This window comes from Garra rufa, chromosome 25 (assembly GCF_049309525.1).
Source record: "Garra rufa chromosome 25, GarRuf1.0, whole genome shotgun sequence".
NCBI classification, from domain to species: domain Eukaryota; kingdom Metazoa; phylum Chordata; class Actinopteri; order Cypriniformes; family Cyprinidae; genus Garra; species Garra rufa.
In genome coordinates this window covers 27,291,367-27,306,378 of record NC_133385.1, presented here as the reverse complement: position 1 = coordinate 27,306,378, position 15,012 = coordinate 27,291,367, and the positions used below count along the sequence as shown (strand labels likewise).

Genomic DNA, 15,012 nt, shown 5'->3' with positions numbered 1-15,012 from the left:
CAGAAGCATCTTCCCCGCACCGCAGTGCCAGCTCCCGCAGGAGCACCCCCCCCCCTCCCCTCCCCTCCCTCCCCTCCATTCTCTGCCGCAGCAGAGCCTGCTTCCGCAGAAGCATTTTCCCCGCACCACAGTAACAGCTTCCGCAGAAGCTCCTAACCCTCTTCTCTGCCGCAGCAGAGCCCGCTTCCGCAGAAGCATCTCCCCGGCACCGCAGTGCCAGCTCCCGCAGGAGCACCCCCCTCCCCTCCCCTCCCCCCCCCCCCCTTTTTTTCCCTCCATTCTCTGCCGCAGCAGAGCCCGCTTCCGCAGAAGCATCTCCCCGGCACCGCAGTGCCAGCTCCCGCAGGAGCACCCCCCCCCCCTCCATTCTCTGCCGCAGCAGAGCCTGCTTCCGCAGAAGCATTTTCCCCGCACCACAGTAACAGCTTCCGCAGAAGCTCCTAACCCTCTTCTCTGCCGCAGCAGAGCCCGCTTCCGCAGAAGCATCTCCCCTGCACCGCAGTGCAAGCTCCCGCAGGAGCCCTAGCCCCCTTCCCCCGCCCACCCATCCCCCTTTCCCCACTGCCGCAGCAGCATTCACTCCCGCCGGAGAACACACTTACAACCTTCTCTGCCGCAGCAGAGACCACTACCCTCCTCCATAGGAGTTTTTCCATTTCCCCCAACAGCGCTGACGCAGCTCCTCCCGTACATCACTTTACGCGGCAACACTCACTACGAGCGTCCAGCATCCCTTAAGTCTTAAAGCTTTTTGGGGAGCTATTCGGCTGCTGTCCTGCAATTAATTACTTGCTCTTTGGGGAGCGCTTATAGGGTTCGGGCCAATGCTGAGCTCGGACCCCTCCCCCTGGGCGGGGGAGAGCCCTGGGCTCGGGAATGGCTACCGAGCTCGAGGCCCTCTCCCGGACAGCACGCCAAATACGCTCAACCTTTCACTCAGTTCATTATCAGTAAGAGGGAACTCGTTAAGTGATGTTTTCTGAACAAATTTAGGGAGGAGCTCGCGCAGATAATTAACACGGCTGGTTCACCATCAGCAATCATTCCCAATCAACCCAGGAAATCCCTATAAATATCACAACATTCCTACCTTCACTATCTCTTGTTTCATCAAAGGCCCTCCTCCTCCCCGTCTCCTCACCTTTTTTCCCAAGGGGGAGCGCTTATAGGGTTCGGGCCAATGCTGAGCTCGGACCCCTCCCCCTGGGCGGGGGAGAGCCCTGGGCTCGGGAATGGCTACCGAGCTCGAGGCCCTCTCCCGGACAGCACGCCAAATACGCTCAACCTTTCACTCAGTTCATTATCAGTAAGAGGGAACTCGTTAAATGCATCATTATGCAGAAAATATAAGCAGAGTTCTCTGCATGAAAGACCCGGTTAAATGGTTATGTAATGTTGAAAAGAACGGCGAACCTGTCGCTGTATCAGCTTACAGCAGTCTGTACAGTAGTTAGGCCAGCGAAAGTTTTGTAAAGAAATGACACCAAGTCGCACCACAACAATTTCTCGCACTCGCACTAATGCTTCCAAATATAATTTGTGGTCGCGCAGATTAAATTTTGGGAGCATATGTCTATTTCGAGCCCTGAAACTAGATTCTGCATTCACAAACAAGGTTGTGTTCATTGAGTTACTAACATACATTAGTTTGTTCATAAATAACAAAAAAAAAAAAAGTGTCAAATCAATTTATTAACAAGTGTGACATGGTTTATTCTGTTTGCTTACAAACAAATAACCATATTTCTGTGGTTTTGATCACCTACAAATGAGATTCTACGTTCATTTGATTAGGTTCATTCGCTTTGGTCACAAACAAGATTCTGTGCCCTTTTGGTTTGTCTATTTATTTGGTTCGCTTGCAAACAAGTTACCAAATTCATTTGGTTTGGATCACCAACAAACGAGATTCTGCATTCATTTGGTTCGGTTCATTCACAGATGGGATACTGCATTTACTAGGCTGGTCCACAAACAGTATTTTGTTTGTGAACGAACTGAATGAACAGAATCTTGTTACACGGTTCGCTCACAAGCAAGACGTTTAAGAAAGTCATGATGATTTTACTGCGCGGGAGTTACGATAAGACAAGGTTGGTTGGTCGCACTTGAGATTTTGCTTTTTTCAGTTCACTTACAAGAAAGTGCGGCCAATTCATTTAGTGAAGAGCATATTCTTTCAGTAAGTACAACCAATCAAATGCTCCTCAGTTCACGCTCAAAACGTTACGCTAATGAAAACATCAACATTTTCACTTTTCATTAGCTACTTCATTTACTTGAATGATTCACTTTTAAGATTCATTTCCGAAAATGCTCTAGTCCTGCACAGCAATAATCTTGCTAATGCATCTACACAATTAAAGTAAAGCAGGGTGTCAGCAGACCATTCTTTGTAGTTGTAAAGTGAGTGTCAGTACAGTACTAACCTCTCGCTCTCATCTGCAGCCTTCTCGGCCTCCTCCAGCTTCTGCAGGGCAGTGGCCAAACGCTCCTGTGCGCGATCCAACTCCTCCTCAACCAGCTGGATACGTCTGTTCAGGGAAGCTACATCACCCTCAGCCTTGAAGAGCAAAGAGGAACTGGTATAAATGCTTAGATCAAAGCTTCACAGAAATCACATAGACAACTGGCACCCAAAACCCACAAATGCTGACGGCTCCCATTCAGAGTAAAGAACTTGTCAGGCTTGTATTTGCAACCAGTCAGCGCAGGTTTGGACGACTGGTGTAATTTGGTTCTAAACGGCAGTACTCACTAGCTTCCATTAAGACCTGCTGAGACGGAGCGATTCCTTCTGCTGTGGTCGCACACACCATATAACACGTAACGGCAGCAATGCTAATGGATGAGACAGGACTAGGCCATCGGATCATTACCGAGCCTTTGGGACAACATTAACAGGCGTTGGGAGGGAGTCCCAGCGGAGCTACACGGATTACACTGTCAAAGTGCAAACACACACAACTAGTGGAGAACTACAGGCTGCTGCTAGCTGACAAATACACAAGCTGGATCACTTCAAACATAATTTGCTGACTGCAGTGAATTCAATGCTGCTCTACAAAGCGTATGCATTTACGTAGCAGCATTTAGTTGTAGTAAAGCCTCCTTCAGAAGCAGTTTTGGGTTTCTGGTGGGCTGTGAACCAGAATTGGGTCACAGTACTGTCTCCACAATGGTAAATGCAATTAAGACAGTGCAACTATATAATTGTTACGCAACCAAATTACTTTCTTCCAAGCAACTAGTAAAGTAATGCATTACTTTTTAATGTGCAAGAATATGGTGTTTTTTATTTAGCTTTGTGAGAGCAGAACATTATTTTATTCATGCATTAAAATAATTCTTGCTTGTTTAATCAGGCCCTTCCTAACAGAGCATGCTACACAACTCCTCGTCCAGGCCCTGGTCATTTCCAGGCTGGACTACTGCAATGCTCTTTTAGCTGGTCTTCCAGCATGTACAATCAAGCCTCTACAAATGATTCAGAATGCAGCAGCACGACTGGTCTTCAATGAGCCCAAAAAGGCCCATGTCACACCTCTCCTCATATCCCTGCACTGGCTACCGGTTACAGCACGCATCAAATTCGAGACACTGATGCTGGCATATAGGACAGCCACCGGATCATCACCTGCCTACCTCCATTCACTACTACACATCTACACTCCTTCCAGAAGACTGAGATCCTCTAGTGAAAGACGCCTCATTGTACCACCACAGAGAGGTATTAAATCACTGTCCAGAACATTCTCGTTCACTGTTCCTGCCTGGAGGAATGATCTTCCCACCCCTATCCGGAATGCAGACTCCTTAACAGCTTTCAAACGACTGCTGAAAACCCATCTTTTTCGACACTGACTCAAAAAAAAAAAAAAAAAAAAAAAATTCTCCTATCTTCTTGATCCTCCCTTCTAGCCTGTTTTTCCTCTCTTTCTTGATCTTCTCCTTCTAGCCTGCACTCTTTTAACAACGCCTGATATATGGTATTTTTGAACACTTCCTATGTTGATCTGCCTCCTTAGGATGAATCACTTGTTGTATTCCCAATTGTAAGTCGCTTTGGATAAAAGCGTCGGCTAAATGAATAAATGTAAATGTAATGCTGTGAATTTTTACCTCTCAGAAACTACACTTTTTATATATTAATAAAATTAACAAGTAATCAGATTGCTTTTCCTATGTAACTATTAAAACACTGCATTACTTCTGACAAACGTAGATATTTTCTTGCAAATTAAAAAGTAATGCAGTATTTTACTAGTTTTACTTCACTTAATCTGAAAATCTGTAGTGAAAGCCACACCAAAAATCAAACTAATCTCACATTTCACCATCAAAACATCAGTGCATTTTACGTTTTTATAGCATGCACAACAGATAACCTCTGCTTAAGCCCCAGTCCAGCGATAAGCAAAGGCCTTCCACTAAAGTGAACTACATGAGGGCAAAGTGCATGTTATATTGTCAGCGGAGATATGAAAAACTAGAAATCAACACCGATAACCTTGACAGCCAACACTGTACTACTACATTTCATTAAAGGGTCCAGCGTCTCAAGCATGTTCGTTTAGACGAGACTAAAACTAATTATTAATGTCATCATGCTTCTGTAGTGCCATCACTGTTTATTTTGGCATGACTAAGATGAGTCCCACTGTACAGTATGTGACTATGCAGACCAGCCATATAAGGGAAAATGCTCAAATGCTTTATGAGGCAGCCTGAAGCAGCAGCACCTCCTCCTATTCATTACGATAAAACCACTACAGCAGAGCCTACATAAACAGTTCTGTCGAGGATCACTACTGTGAACTGCTGCAGGCTATTAGCCCAAAATAATTACAGTCAGAGCCTCTGGTCCAGCGTAAATTGTCATCGAACAAGGACCCATTCACAGCAGTACAACTAACTTAACTAACTGGATTATAACCAGACTCTCCAATTACGACTGTCAACAAGAGAACAGACTGAAAACACAGGGATCTGTCTTGCACAGAGATGTCGTCAGCAATCTCAAAGTTTAGGGTGAAAACAACATGGTCTCTGTTGTTTAAACGCACCGTTTCAAATCGTCCAACTTATTTCTGTGAACCGATTCTTTCAAATGATTCGATTCAATGACTCACTCGTTCTTAGACATTCAGATGTAATCGTCATCACATAACTTGTCCCTAATATCCTAAATTAAGGTTCTTAATATAATTATAATATTATATTAAAAACATATTAATCTCCTAGCTGAAGATTTTGTGATTGTCAGGCTTGCTAATGATTAAAGCTGATTTAGTGTTTAATATTTCATCCCCCGGTTTCACAGACATGGCTTAAGCCTAGTCCTAGACTAAAATGTAAGTCTGAGCTGTTTCAACTGAAATATACTCGCACTGACTGATCTTAAAAACATATCAGTGCCTTTTTTTGTTTTAAGATGCACACCAGTAATGTTTTTTTCTAAGCATGTTTATAAAAATTACTTAAATGTCCTAATTGATCTATGGCCTAATCCTGGCTTAGTCTAAGCCGTGTCTGTGAAACCGGGCCCATGAGTCTTAATTTAGTTTGCAGCCATGATTCGGTTCAATAAATTGACTCAAAAATATATTTTTAATCTCCCAGCTGAAGATTTTGCCATTTAAAAAACAAATGTTATTGATTAAAAACAATTTCGTGTTTTAACATAATTTCGCAAGTCTTAAGTTTAGTTTGGAGCCATGATTCAGTTCATAAAACTGTTATAAATTCAGATACATATTCAAGTGTAGGTTATGGTTTAGTGTTTTTTTTTTATATATAATTTTATGAATCTTACTTCAGTTTTTTTTTTTTATATGATTTCATGAGGCTTGGTTTATAGTCATGATTGTTCATAAAATTGTAATGATTCAGTTCAAACTACAGCATGAATTTGCATTTTAAGTGAACAAATTTAGTCAAATATATATATTTAATCTCTTAGCTGAAAGTTTCAGCCATTTAAAAAACTAATTTTATTGATTAAAACTGATTTCATGTTTTTAAATATAATTTGAGCGCAAATTCAGTTTGTAACCATGATTTAGTTCATAAATTAAAATGATTCGGTTCAAACTATAGCATTAATTTTCAGTTAAAGCACACAAAATATATTTTTATTCTCCTAGCTGAAAGTTTTGGCCATTTAAAAAACAAATGTTATTGATTAAACGATTTCATCTTTAATATACATTCATGAGTCTTGGTTTGGAGTCACGATTCGGTTCATAAAACTGTAATGATTCAGTTCAAACTATTGCATGAATTTGCATTAAAAGTAAACAAATTTAGTCCAGAATGTATTTTTAGTCTCCTAGCTGAAGATATTTTCCATTTAAAAACCAAATGTTATTAAAAATGATTTTAATACTTTCATGAGTCTTAGTTTAGAGCCATAATTCAGTTCATAAAGTTGTAATTATTCAGTTCAAATTTAGTCCAGAATGTATTTTTAGTCTCCTAGCTGAAGATATTTTCCATTTAAAAACCAAATGTTATTTAAAATGATTTTTTTAATACTTTCATGAGTCTTAGTTTAGAGCCATAATTCAGTTCATAAAGTTGTAATTATTCAGTTCAAATTTAGTCCAAAATGTATTTTTTTAATCACTTAAAATGAAAACAGATTTCTCGTTTTTAAATATCATTTAGTAAGTGTAAATTCAGTTTGCAGCCATGATTCAGTCAATAAATTAAAATGATTCATTTAAAACTATAGCATGAATTTGCATTTAAAGCACACAAATTTAGTCCAAAATAAACTTTTAATCTCCTATCTTAAAGTTTTGGCAATTAAAAAACAAATGTTATCGAATAAAATCGATTTCATGTTTAATATAATTTCACGAGTCTTAATCTAATTTAGAGCCATGATCCAGTTCATAAAACTGTAATGATTCAGTTCAAACTAAAGCATGAATTTGCATTTAAAGTAAACTAATTTAGTCCAAAATATATTTTTAAATCTCCTAGCTGAAAGTTTTGGCCAATTAAAAAAATGGAATTGATTAAAACAGATTAGGCATTTTTTAATATAATTTCACGAGTCTTAATTAAATTTGGAGCCACGATTCAGTTCATAAAACTGATTCATTTCAAACTATAGCATGAATTTGCATTTCAAGTAAACAAATTTAGTCCAAAATATATTTTTAATCTCCTAGCTGAAGATTTCGCCATTTAAAAAACAAATCTTATTGATTAAAACAGATTTCATGATTTTTAAAATAATGGAGTATAAATTCAGTTTGCAGCCATGATTGTTCATACACTAAAATGATTCAGTTTAAACTATAGCATGAATGTGCATTTAAAGTAAACAAATTTAGTCCAAAATATATTTATAATCTCTTAGCTGAAAGATTGTGTCATGTAAAAAATAAATAAATAAATAAATAAATAAATAAAAAGTTTTACGGTTTAAAATTGACTTAGTGTTTAATATAATTATGAATCTAACGATTCAGTTCAAACTATAGCATGAATCTGCATTTAAAGTAAACCAATTTAGTCCAAATGTATTTTTAATCTCCTGTTTTAAGATTTTTCCATTAAAAAAACAAAAACAAATGTCATCGATTGAAACCAATTTCATCTTAGTCTTGGTTTGGAGTCACAATTCGGTTCATAAAACTGTAATGATTGTTCAAACTATAGCATGAATTTGCATTTAGAGTAAACAAATGTAGCATTTTAATCTCTTATCTGAAAATTGCAGTTTAAAAAACTAATTTAGTCCAAAATGTATTTTCAATCCCTTATCTGAAAATTTTTTTATTGATTTAAAACCGATTTTCTATGCTTGATATCAACTCACCTCATATCAGTTCACTCATTTGGGAATGGATCACGTTCGAACAAAACTGTTACCTTTTATCAATTTGCTTTATTATGAGCAGGACAGGTCTAAGAGAGAGTCAATTAATTGCCATTTAGAGACCGTTCAACTAATCAATCAGATCGACTAGGTGAACCGGTTCAACTGATTCATTTTCGAGAATCGACTCAAATGAACGACTCGTTCGGATACGAATCGGACATCGTTATTCAGCACCTTTAAAAACTCTATTTACAAGCGTCAGCTCGTAGTCACACCGGCATACATTTAATTTGTATTTCCTAAGCAGGAACTGAGAAGTTAATTAAATATCGGGCGTGATACAAACGTCGCCGTTTAACGGGCGCGTAAACAGTGCGTAGAGGGCGTCTGAGAAATTCCGCTACGTTAATACTGCACATCTCTACAGTGCGAACTATCGTATCCGTTCAATAGGCGAGTGTTTAAATGAACTCCCTCACATCGGAACGCCTGGACTGGGCGCGACGCTACACTGCAGCGCGTCGCATTTCAACACATGCACTTTATACTTTGTATCATTGGGCGTTCTTACTGCTTCTCTGGCTTTCCTCTCCAGCGCCAAGTCCTTCTGCAGTTTGTCCGCTCTCTCTTCAGCACCGTCCGCTTGCTCTTGCAACAGTTTAATTTTCCGTTTGACTGCTTCCAGCGATGTGGCCGCCATTGTTATTCTAAATAAGCACTAAAAGCCTCGTCTTTGAACGCGTTTCCTTTAGATGAACACAGCTCAGAGACGCTGCTGCCCCTGATCTGTGTGTGCCGAAGACGCGGAGCAACGTTTCAGATCACACCGGAAGTAACCATGTTTTCATAGGCGAGCCCCAGACGACGTCATTAGCATGAACTTGGGCTTATCTACCGCTTTTCAGCAGTCTGTATTTCTATACAAGACGTGAAATGCAATGCATGTTTAATGTGTTTTTAACGATAAACATATTTTTATTAATTCATTTAAATTTTAGTTTATTTAAAGTCACTTAGAGGATATGCAATGCATGTTTACGTTCTGCACCTGTTGCACACCTGAATTAATCGTTAATCAATAGCCTGATGGGTAACTGTCGGGGTGCTGGTGCTGAGACTGAGCTGCTAAATATGGAACAGCTTTAAGAGGAGGGGGCGCCTTGTTCTGGGCCTCAAATGCAGTTGTGTAGTCCTGTGGCGCCCTCTATAGGGATACTTACAGCATTGATCAGAACTGACTATACTGTGTTCTTTATTATGATTATATTAGTTTATTATTATTGAATACATTTATAGGAATAAATTATAATTTTAGATTATATTTATACAAATATATAATGATTACATTATATATAATATATTTACATAATAAATACATTAATTTATTATATATTTATAAGCAATTTGATTTTGTAATACCTGGATATTGCGGCAAAACAATATTATTCTCAAAATAATATTACAATATTATGATTATATGAATTTCTTATTATTTAATACATTTATCAGAATAAATTATCATTTAAATTAGATTTATACATATATATATATATATATATATATATATATATATATATATATATATATATATAAAATGATAAAATCATTTTCGTAATAAATAAATTAATTTATTATATATTTCTAAATATATGTAATTATAAAATGATACATAATATAATATATCATCATTTGATCATTTATGTTTATACAAATATATAAATATAAAATTATATATAATTACATAATAATTTATTTATTAAATATTTATATTGTAATATATATACACACACACACACACACACACACAAACACACACACACACACACACACACACTCACACACCGATATTATGACAAAAATAATATGATTATTATTACAATAATTTATTAGAATAAATTATAATTTATATTATAATTATACTGAATATAATAATACATGTCTTTATTTACAATAATTAATAATAATGCATTACCATTATATTTATATAATTTATTAACATCAATCAGTAGTATTATACTACTATTACAGTCATGTTAAAAAAAAAATAATTTGAAATGTAAGTACAATTTAGCCGCCCTTACTGTAGTTCTGTTGTTGTACACGAGGGGGAGTCCAAGTGTGCATTATTCAAGACCATAATACAAAGTTCTATTATTTTACCACAACAAAACAGAGAGAATCAATTTCTACTCACATAGGAATATTCTTTTAATAAACTTATTTGTATTTTAAATACGTCTCAAATATAGAACAACATCTGACGAATCAACGAAACATAAGAACTCAAGCTCAAATGATTCTTTGAAGCTCAAACTCTATGCTAACAGGACTTTCTCCTTCATGCAAACCTATGCAAATACTTCTTAAGACTTTGGATCGTACTCATGCAGTTCTCAAAATACAGTTTAGTCTTGAAACTAAAAGAATCATTGGAAATTGTAAAAGAAAGTCCTCCAGTCGACCAGTCTTTCTCAAGGGCAGAGCCCAAGGAGCCGATCTGAGTCTTGACCATATAAAGCACTAGGCTAAATATAACAGCCTGCCTGCTCACTGTCTTCTTCCGTCTTGGAATGCACGTCTTGCAATTTAAAATCACGAATCGTGTATTTATGTCTGCATATCCACATTAATACACCATGTTAGGTCAAATATATGCTGTTTATAATACCATGCCATAGGCGACTTTTTAGCCTTATGGTTCACTTTATTTTGACCATCCTCAAATATGACAACTGACAAGTCTTTATCTGAAAGTGATAAAAGCGTGACATGCCAAAAGTGTCAGGAAAAGATGCGTGAAGGCGGTGATGCTCTATATACTCACATCTGCGGCTTTCTTCTCAGCCAGCTCCAGTTTCTCCTGGGCATCTTTAAGAGCCTCGGAATATTTGTCGAGCTCATCCTCAGTGCCCTTCAGTTTCTTCTGCAGTGCTAGGAGGTCATCCTCAAGCTGCGCGTGTTTGAGTGATTGATTGACAGCAGTGAAGAGCGGGAAGGCAGAGTGCGCGAGTGGTGTGGCGGGAAAAAAGACCGACAGAGAAAGAGACGGGAAGAAAGCAAAGTTAGGGAGATTCAGACAGGAACACACAGGAAGATACCTGGGTGGCGACTTCGTCGGCGGACAGGAGCTTCTCCTCGACGGCCTGGTACTCCTCCATCACTTTATCACGCGCGTCCTCGGTTACGCGCAACCTCTTTTCCAACTGAATTAGTTCGTCTTCTAACTACACATGCATAAATGACAGTTTTCATAACAAAACTGAGGTAAACTTTCATTAGAAATGCTATTAAAACACTAAATATGTCTACTACAAATACTAAACATGGTATTTAACCCTTGATGAGGTTCTGTTTGTGGTCTCGGAGGCCCAAAGTCCGCTTTAATAGCTCAAAAATATACTTAATATAATTTGTTGGGATCATACTTCTTAAAAGTTCGTGTACTTCATGATACCACGAAGGGTTAAAGCATCAAAAATATCAAACAAAAAAGGTTTTGATTTGGTCAGAAGAAAACCAGCAGGCACACAACAACGTTGTTATTTGGTTGAATTTTGGTTGTGACTTTGGGTGACCAAAATTCAATGTCAATTCAACATCTATTGTCAATGTTAATTTGATTTTCAATTGCAGCGTCAGTTTATGTTGATATTTTATCATTTTTAACCAAAATCTAATGTTAAGTCGGCGTCAATTTGACGTCAACCCGATTTTCAGTCTTAACCAAAATGCAAGGTCTGTCGACGTTGGGGTTTAATGTCAGCCTGACGTTATATTGACGTCCGGTGCCTACTGGGATATTTGAAGGGAAACACAAGATTTTAATTTTGAAATTATTAGTTTAAAACCCCAGCATACTAAAATTGCTTCCTAAATAGTTTATTTTAAGTGATCCCAAGGCTAGGCTACAACCAACGCTATCTCACGACCAAGTCGTACGATTTGTCTAGACCCCAGTAACGGTACGTTTAGGGGCGTGGTTTGGTGGATGTAATTTGTACGAATTCATAAGAATTGGGAAACTCGTAAAATACGTACGATTTAGCAAATATTATACGAATTCGTATGAGTGAGGTCGTACAATACGAACTGGGGAACTCGTAAAAGTGAGGTCCTACGAATTAGCCACCTTGTAACATATGGACGAATTGCCATGAGATTCGGTTGCTACAACCTACAGTTATTATCTAATTCAACCATTTTGAATTTAATTAGCCTACTAAAGATGAAAATATAGTTAAAACACTGAAAACTAAATAAAATTGAGTCGAAGTTGCAGAAATATGTGGTATCTTAAGCAGCACAGGTATATTTGTAGCAATAGCCAAAAATACATTGTATGACTCAATTATCAAATTTTCTTTTACGCCAAAAATCATTAGGATATTAAAATCATATTCCATTAAGATATTTAGCAAATTTACTAATGTAAATACATCAAAACTTGATTTTTGATTAGTAATATGCATTGCTAAGAACTTAATTTGTACAACTTTAAAGGCGATTTTCTCAATATGTCAAGTTTTTTTTTTGCACCCTCAGATTCCATATATTCTGATAGTTGGATCTCAGCCAAATATTGTTATATTCTAACAAACCATATAGCTTTCAGATGATGTATAAATCTCAATTAAAAAAAAATAATCTTTTTTTGGTTTTCTGGTCCAGGGTCACATATTATTCGACATAAAGATAGTAGTTAAGCCTGTATCAACGGAACATTGAGGGTTAATGAATGAATGGCTATATTTATCTGCATTAGATGTATGACAATAAAAGGGCGAGTCAATATGAGCATTATTAACATACCATCAACTGACATTAAAAAGTTTCAAACTCATACTAGTTACTTTTACCCTTGTTCTGTTACTATAAATCCACTCAGGCGCGATTATAATCCATTTATCAAGTAGCGCACAAGAGCGGCGTTGCGTGCGCGTTATCGATAAACTTTTAAAAGTCCTCACAAAAACCGCAGACCTGTTTGCTCCTGTCCTCCGCTGCCTTTTTGTCTCCCTCAGCCTGCTCAGCTCTGTCCAAGGCATTCTCCTTGTCGAGCTTGAGCATCTGCATCTTCTTCTTAATGGCATCCATGGCTGCTTTAGGGTTTGTTCGGCTGCAATAGAGAAAATTTCCACAGAGGAGCGACGGTCAGAAGCGCTTGGGACTGAACGCAGAGCTGGAGTGCAAGCGCTCGCTCCTGTGCGCGCTCTCAAATACGTACTTTCACGGGAGGGGTGACTGAATTCCTCTGGACATTCAATACTTTTTTGGAAACAGCCGCATTGGGCCGCTTCTCCATGCCCCGTGTCTTTTTTATGGATCTGGGTGGCGATTCGCTGCTGCTCGACATTTGACCGTTTATATGCCTATATAAGGGGTGTGATGGGCAAGGCGAACTCCTCAAGACGTCTTCACACATACTGAGCGCGACGGGATGGAACAGAACGCGTTTTCGACGTGACGCACTGTCATCAAAACGCAACGCGATCCTGAGGTGAGAAGAAATCGAAAATAAATAAACACAAAACAGAGAAAATCATTCAATATTTGAAATATAAAATATTTAGTTAAAAATTTGTTGAAAAAATAATGCTATTTTTACTTTCCATGGCATTTTTGTCACTTTCAATAGCATTTTCTGATCCTGATGACCTGAAGTTACTCTATCGGTATTGAATCAAGAGTCATTTCCGGGCACTTTTTAGACTAATAATATATCAATAGCTCATGATAACTCATTATCAGTCTGTTCTGAGCCTTATCAGACCTCAAATGTGTCTTTGTTTCAACACTTCTGCACTATACAAATTAACAAAAACACTGCATGGGCTTATAATATCATCAACAGGCTCAGAGATGTGCCTTTATGCATCCCATGATAGATGCAAGAGGAGCTTCAGTTGTTTCAGTTGGATACTGAGAGAACTGAATACTCTCTGTTATCCTTCAGTCTGCCCTTCTCCTCCTTACAGGCTTCTCAGAGTATTTTTAGGGCTGTCTTAATACCCGAGCACCTGGCCCAGTCTGTAAATTACAAATTTCAGAACACTTAGACAAGTGGTCCAACATAATGCGATAATTCCCTAAAATAACCCCAGTCTTAAATATAATACCCAGTTGTCTTGCACTATTTCTGTTCTCTTGTAATTGCATTAAATAGCGCAAAGCAGTGTGGCTGTTCTTGAAACTCACTTCATTTTCATTAAAAGGTTTCTTGCTTGCATGGATGAAACCGTCTTTTCACCTTTCAAATGGCATAATTGTATTGTAAAAAAAAGGAAATATACACTGGCATTCAAAGTTTGGGATCAGTAAGATTTATAATGTTTTTTTAAATAAGTCTCAAAGTTGTATCGTTTGATCAAAAATACATAAAAAAGTATATTATGAAACATTGCGAACTGAGATCCTTCAGAGTACGCTGATTTATTATTGTTGGAAGCTGTGCTGCTTAATATATTTTTTTAAAACCTGTAATACTTTTTTCAGAATTCTTAAAATTAATACAAAGTTAAAAAGAACAGCATTTATTCAACATTGATAATAAATTAGCATATCACAATGATTTATAAAGGATCATGTGACACTGAAGACTGAAGTAATGATGCTGAAAATCCAGCTTTATATGACAGGAATAAATTCTATTTTAAAGTATATTAAAACAGAAAAGTACTATTTTAAATTGCAATAATATTTCAGTATATTACTGTTTTTTTCTGTATTTTTAATCAAATAAATGCTGCCCTGATGAGCTTCTTTAAAAAACATTAAAAACCTTACTTCCTAAACTTTTGAATGGCAGTGTATAATAAAAATAATTGAGAGTGCACAGAAATAAATAACTCAGAAATTGCTAGTCAGTTAAAAAAATAAACAGCAAGTAGCTAATAAAATAAATTTTTGAAGTAGAAAGAATGAAATAGTATTTTTTTGGTATTTGTTTGTCCAATAAGCCTTAATTATAACTTAAAAAATACTTTTCTTACAGCATAACGGGGATTGCATTGCACTAATGAAAATGTCATCATAAATGAGTTTATTTGTCATTAACATTGAGGTCAAAAGTTTACATTCAGAGTATTAAGAGCCAGGGGTGAAAACCTTTGAACAGAATGAAGATGTGTACATTTTTCTTATTTTGCCTAAATATCTTTTTTCCCTCCATTTAGTAC

At 37.2% G+C, this 15,012-nt stretch overlaps 1 protein-coding gene across 1 annotated transcript; it reads right to left on the bottom strand.

Annotated features, from left to right (window-relative positions):
- Positions 1-2,318: 2,318 nt before the first annotated feature.
- Positions 2,319-13,104, bottom strand: tpm1 (tropomyosin 1 (alpha)). The gene is made up of 5 exons (XM_073831655.1): positions 12,818-13,104; positions 10,936-11,061; positions 10,662-10,787; positions 2,430-2,563; positions 2,319-2,352 (listed from the first exon to the last, which is right to left on the bottom strand). The coding sequence occupies exons 1-5, from the start codon at positions 12,929-12,931 to the stop codon at positions 2,319-2,321; spliced, it is 534 nt and encodes a 177-aa protein (XP_073687756.1). The 5' UTR covers positions 12,932-13,104.
- Between the last annotated feature and the right edge of the window lie 1,908 nt (positions 13,105-15,012).

Excerpts from the sequence above, each read along its gene's own strand:
- tpm1 (XM_073831655.1), bottom strand. The coding sequence starts at position 12,931 with ATGGATGCCATTAAGAAGAAGATGCAGATGCTCAAGCTCGACAAGGAG. Across the intron at positions 11,062-12,817 it reads CGGAGGACAGGAGCAAACAG|TTAGAAGACGAACTAATTCA; the intron begins GTCTGCGGTTTT and ends ATGCATGTGTAG. Across the intron at positions 10,788-10,935 it reads CCGACGAAGTCGCCACCCAG|CTTGAGGATGACCTCCTAGC; the intron begins GTATCTTCCTGT and ends AAACACGCGCAG.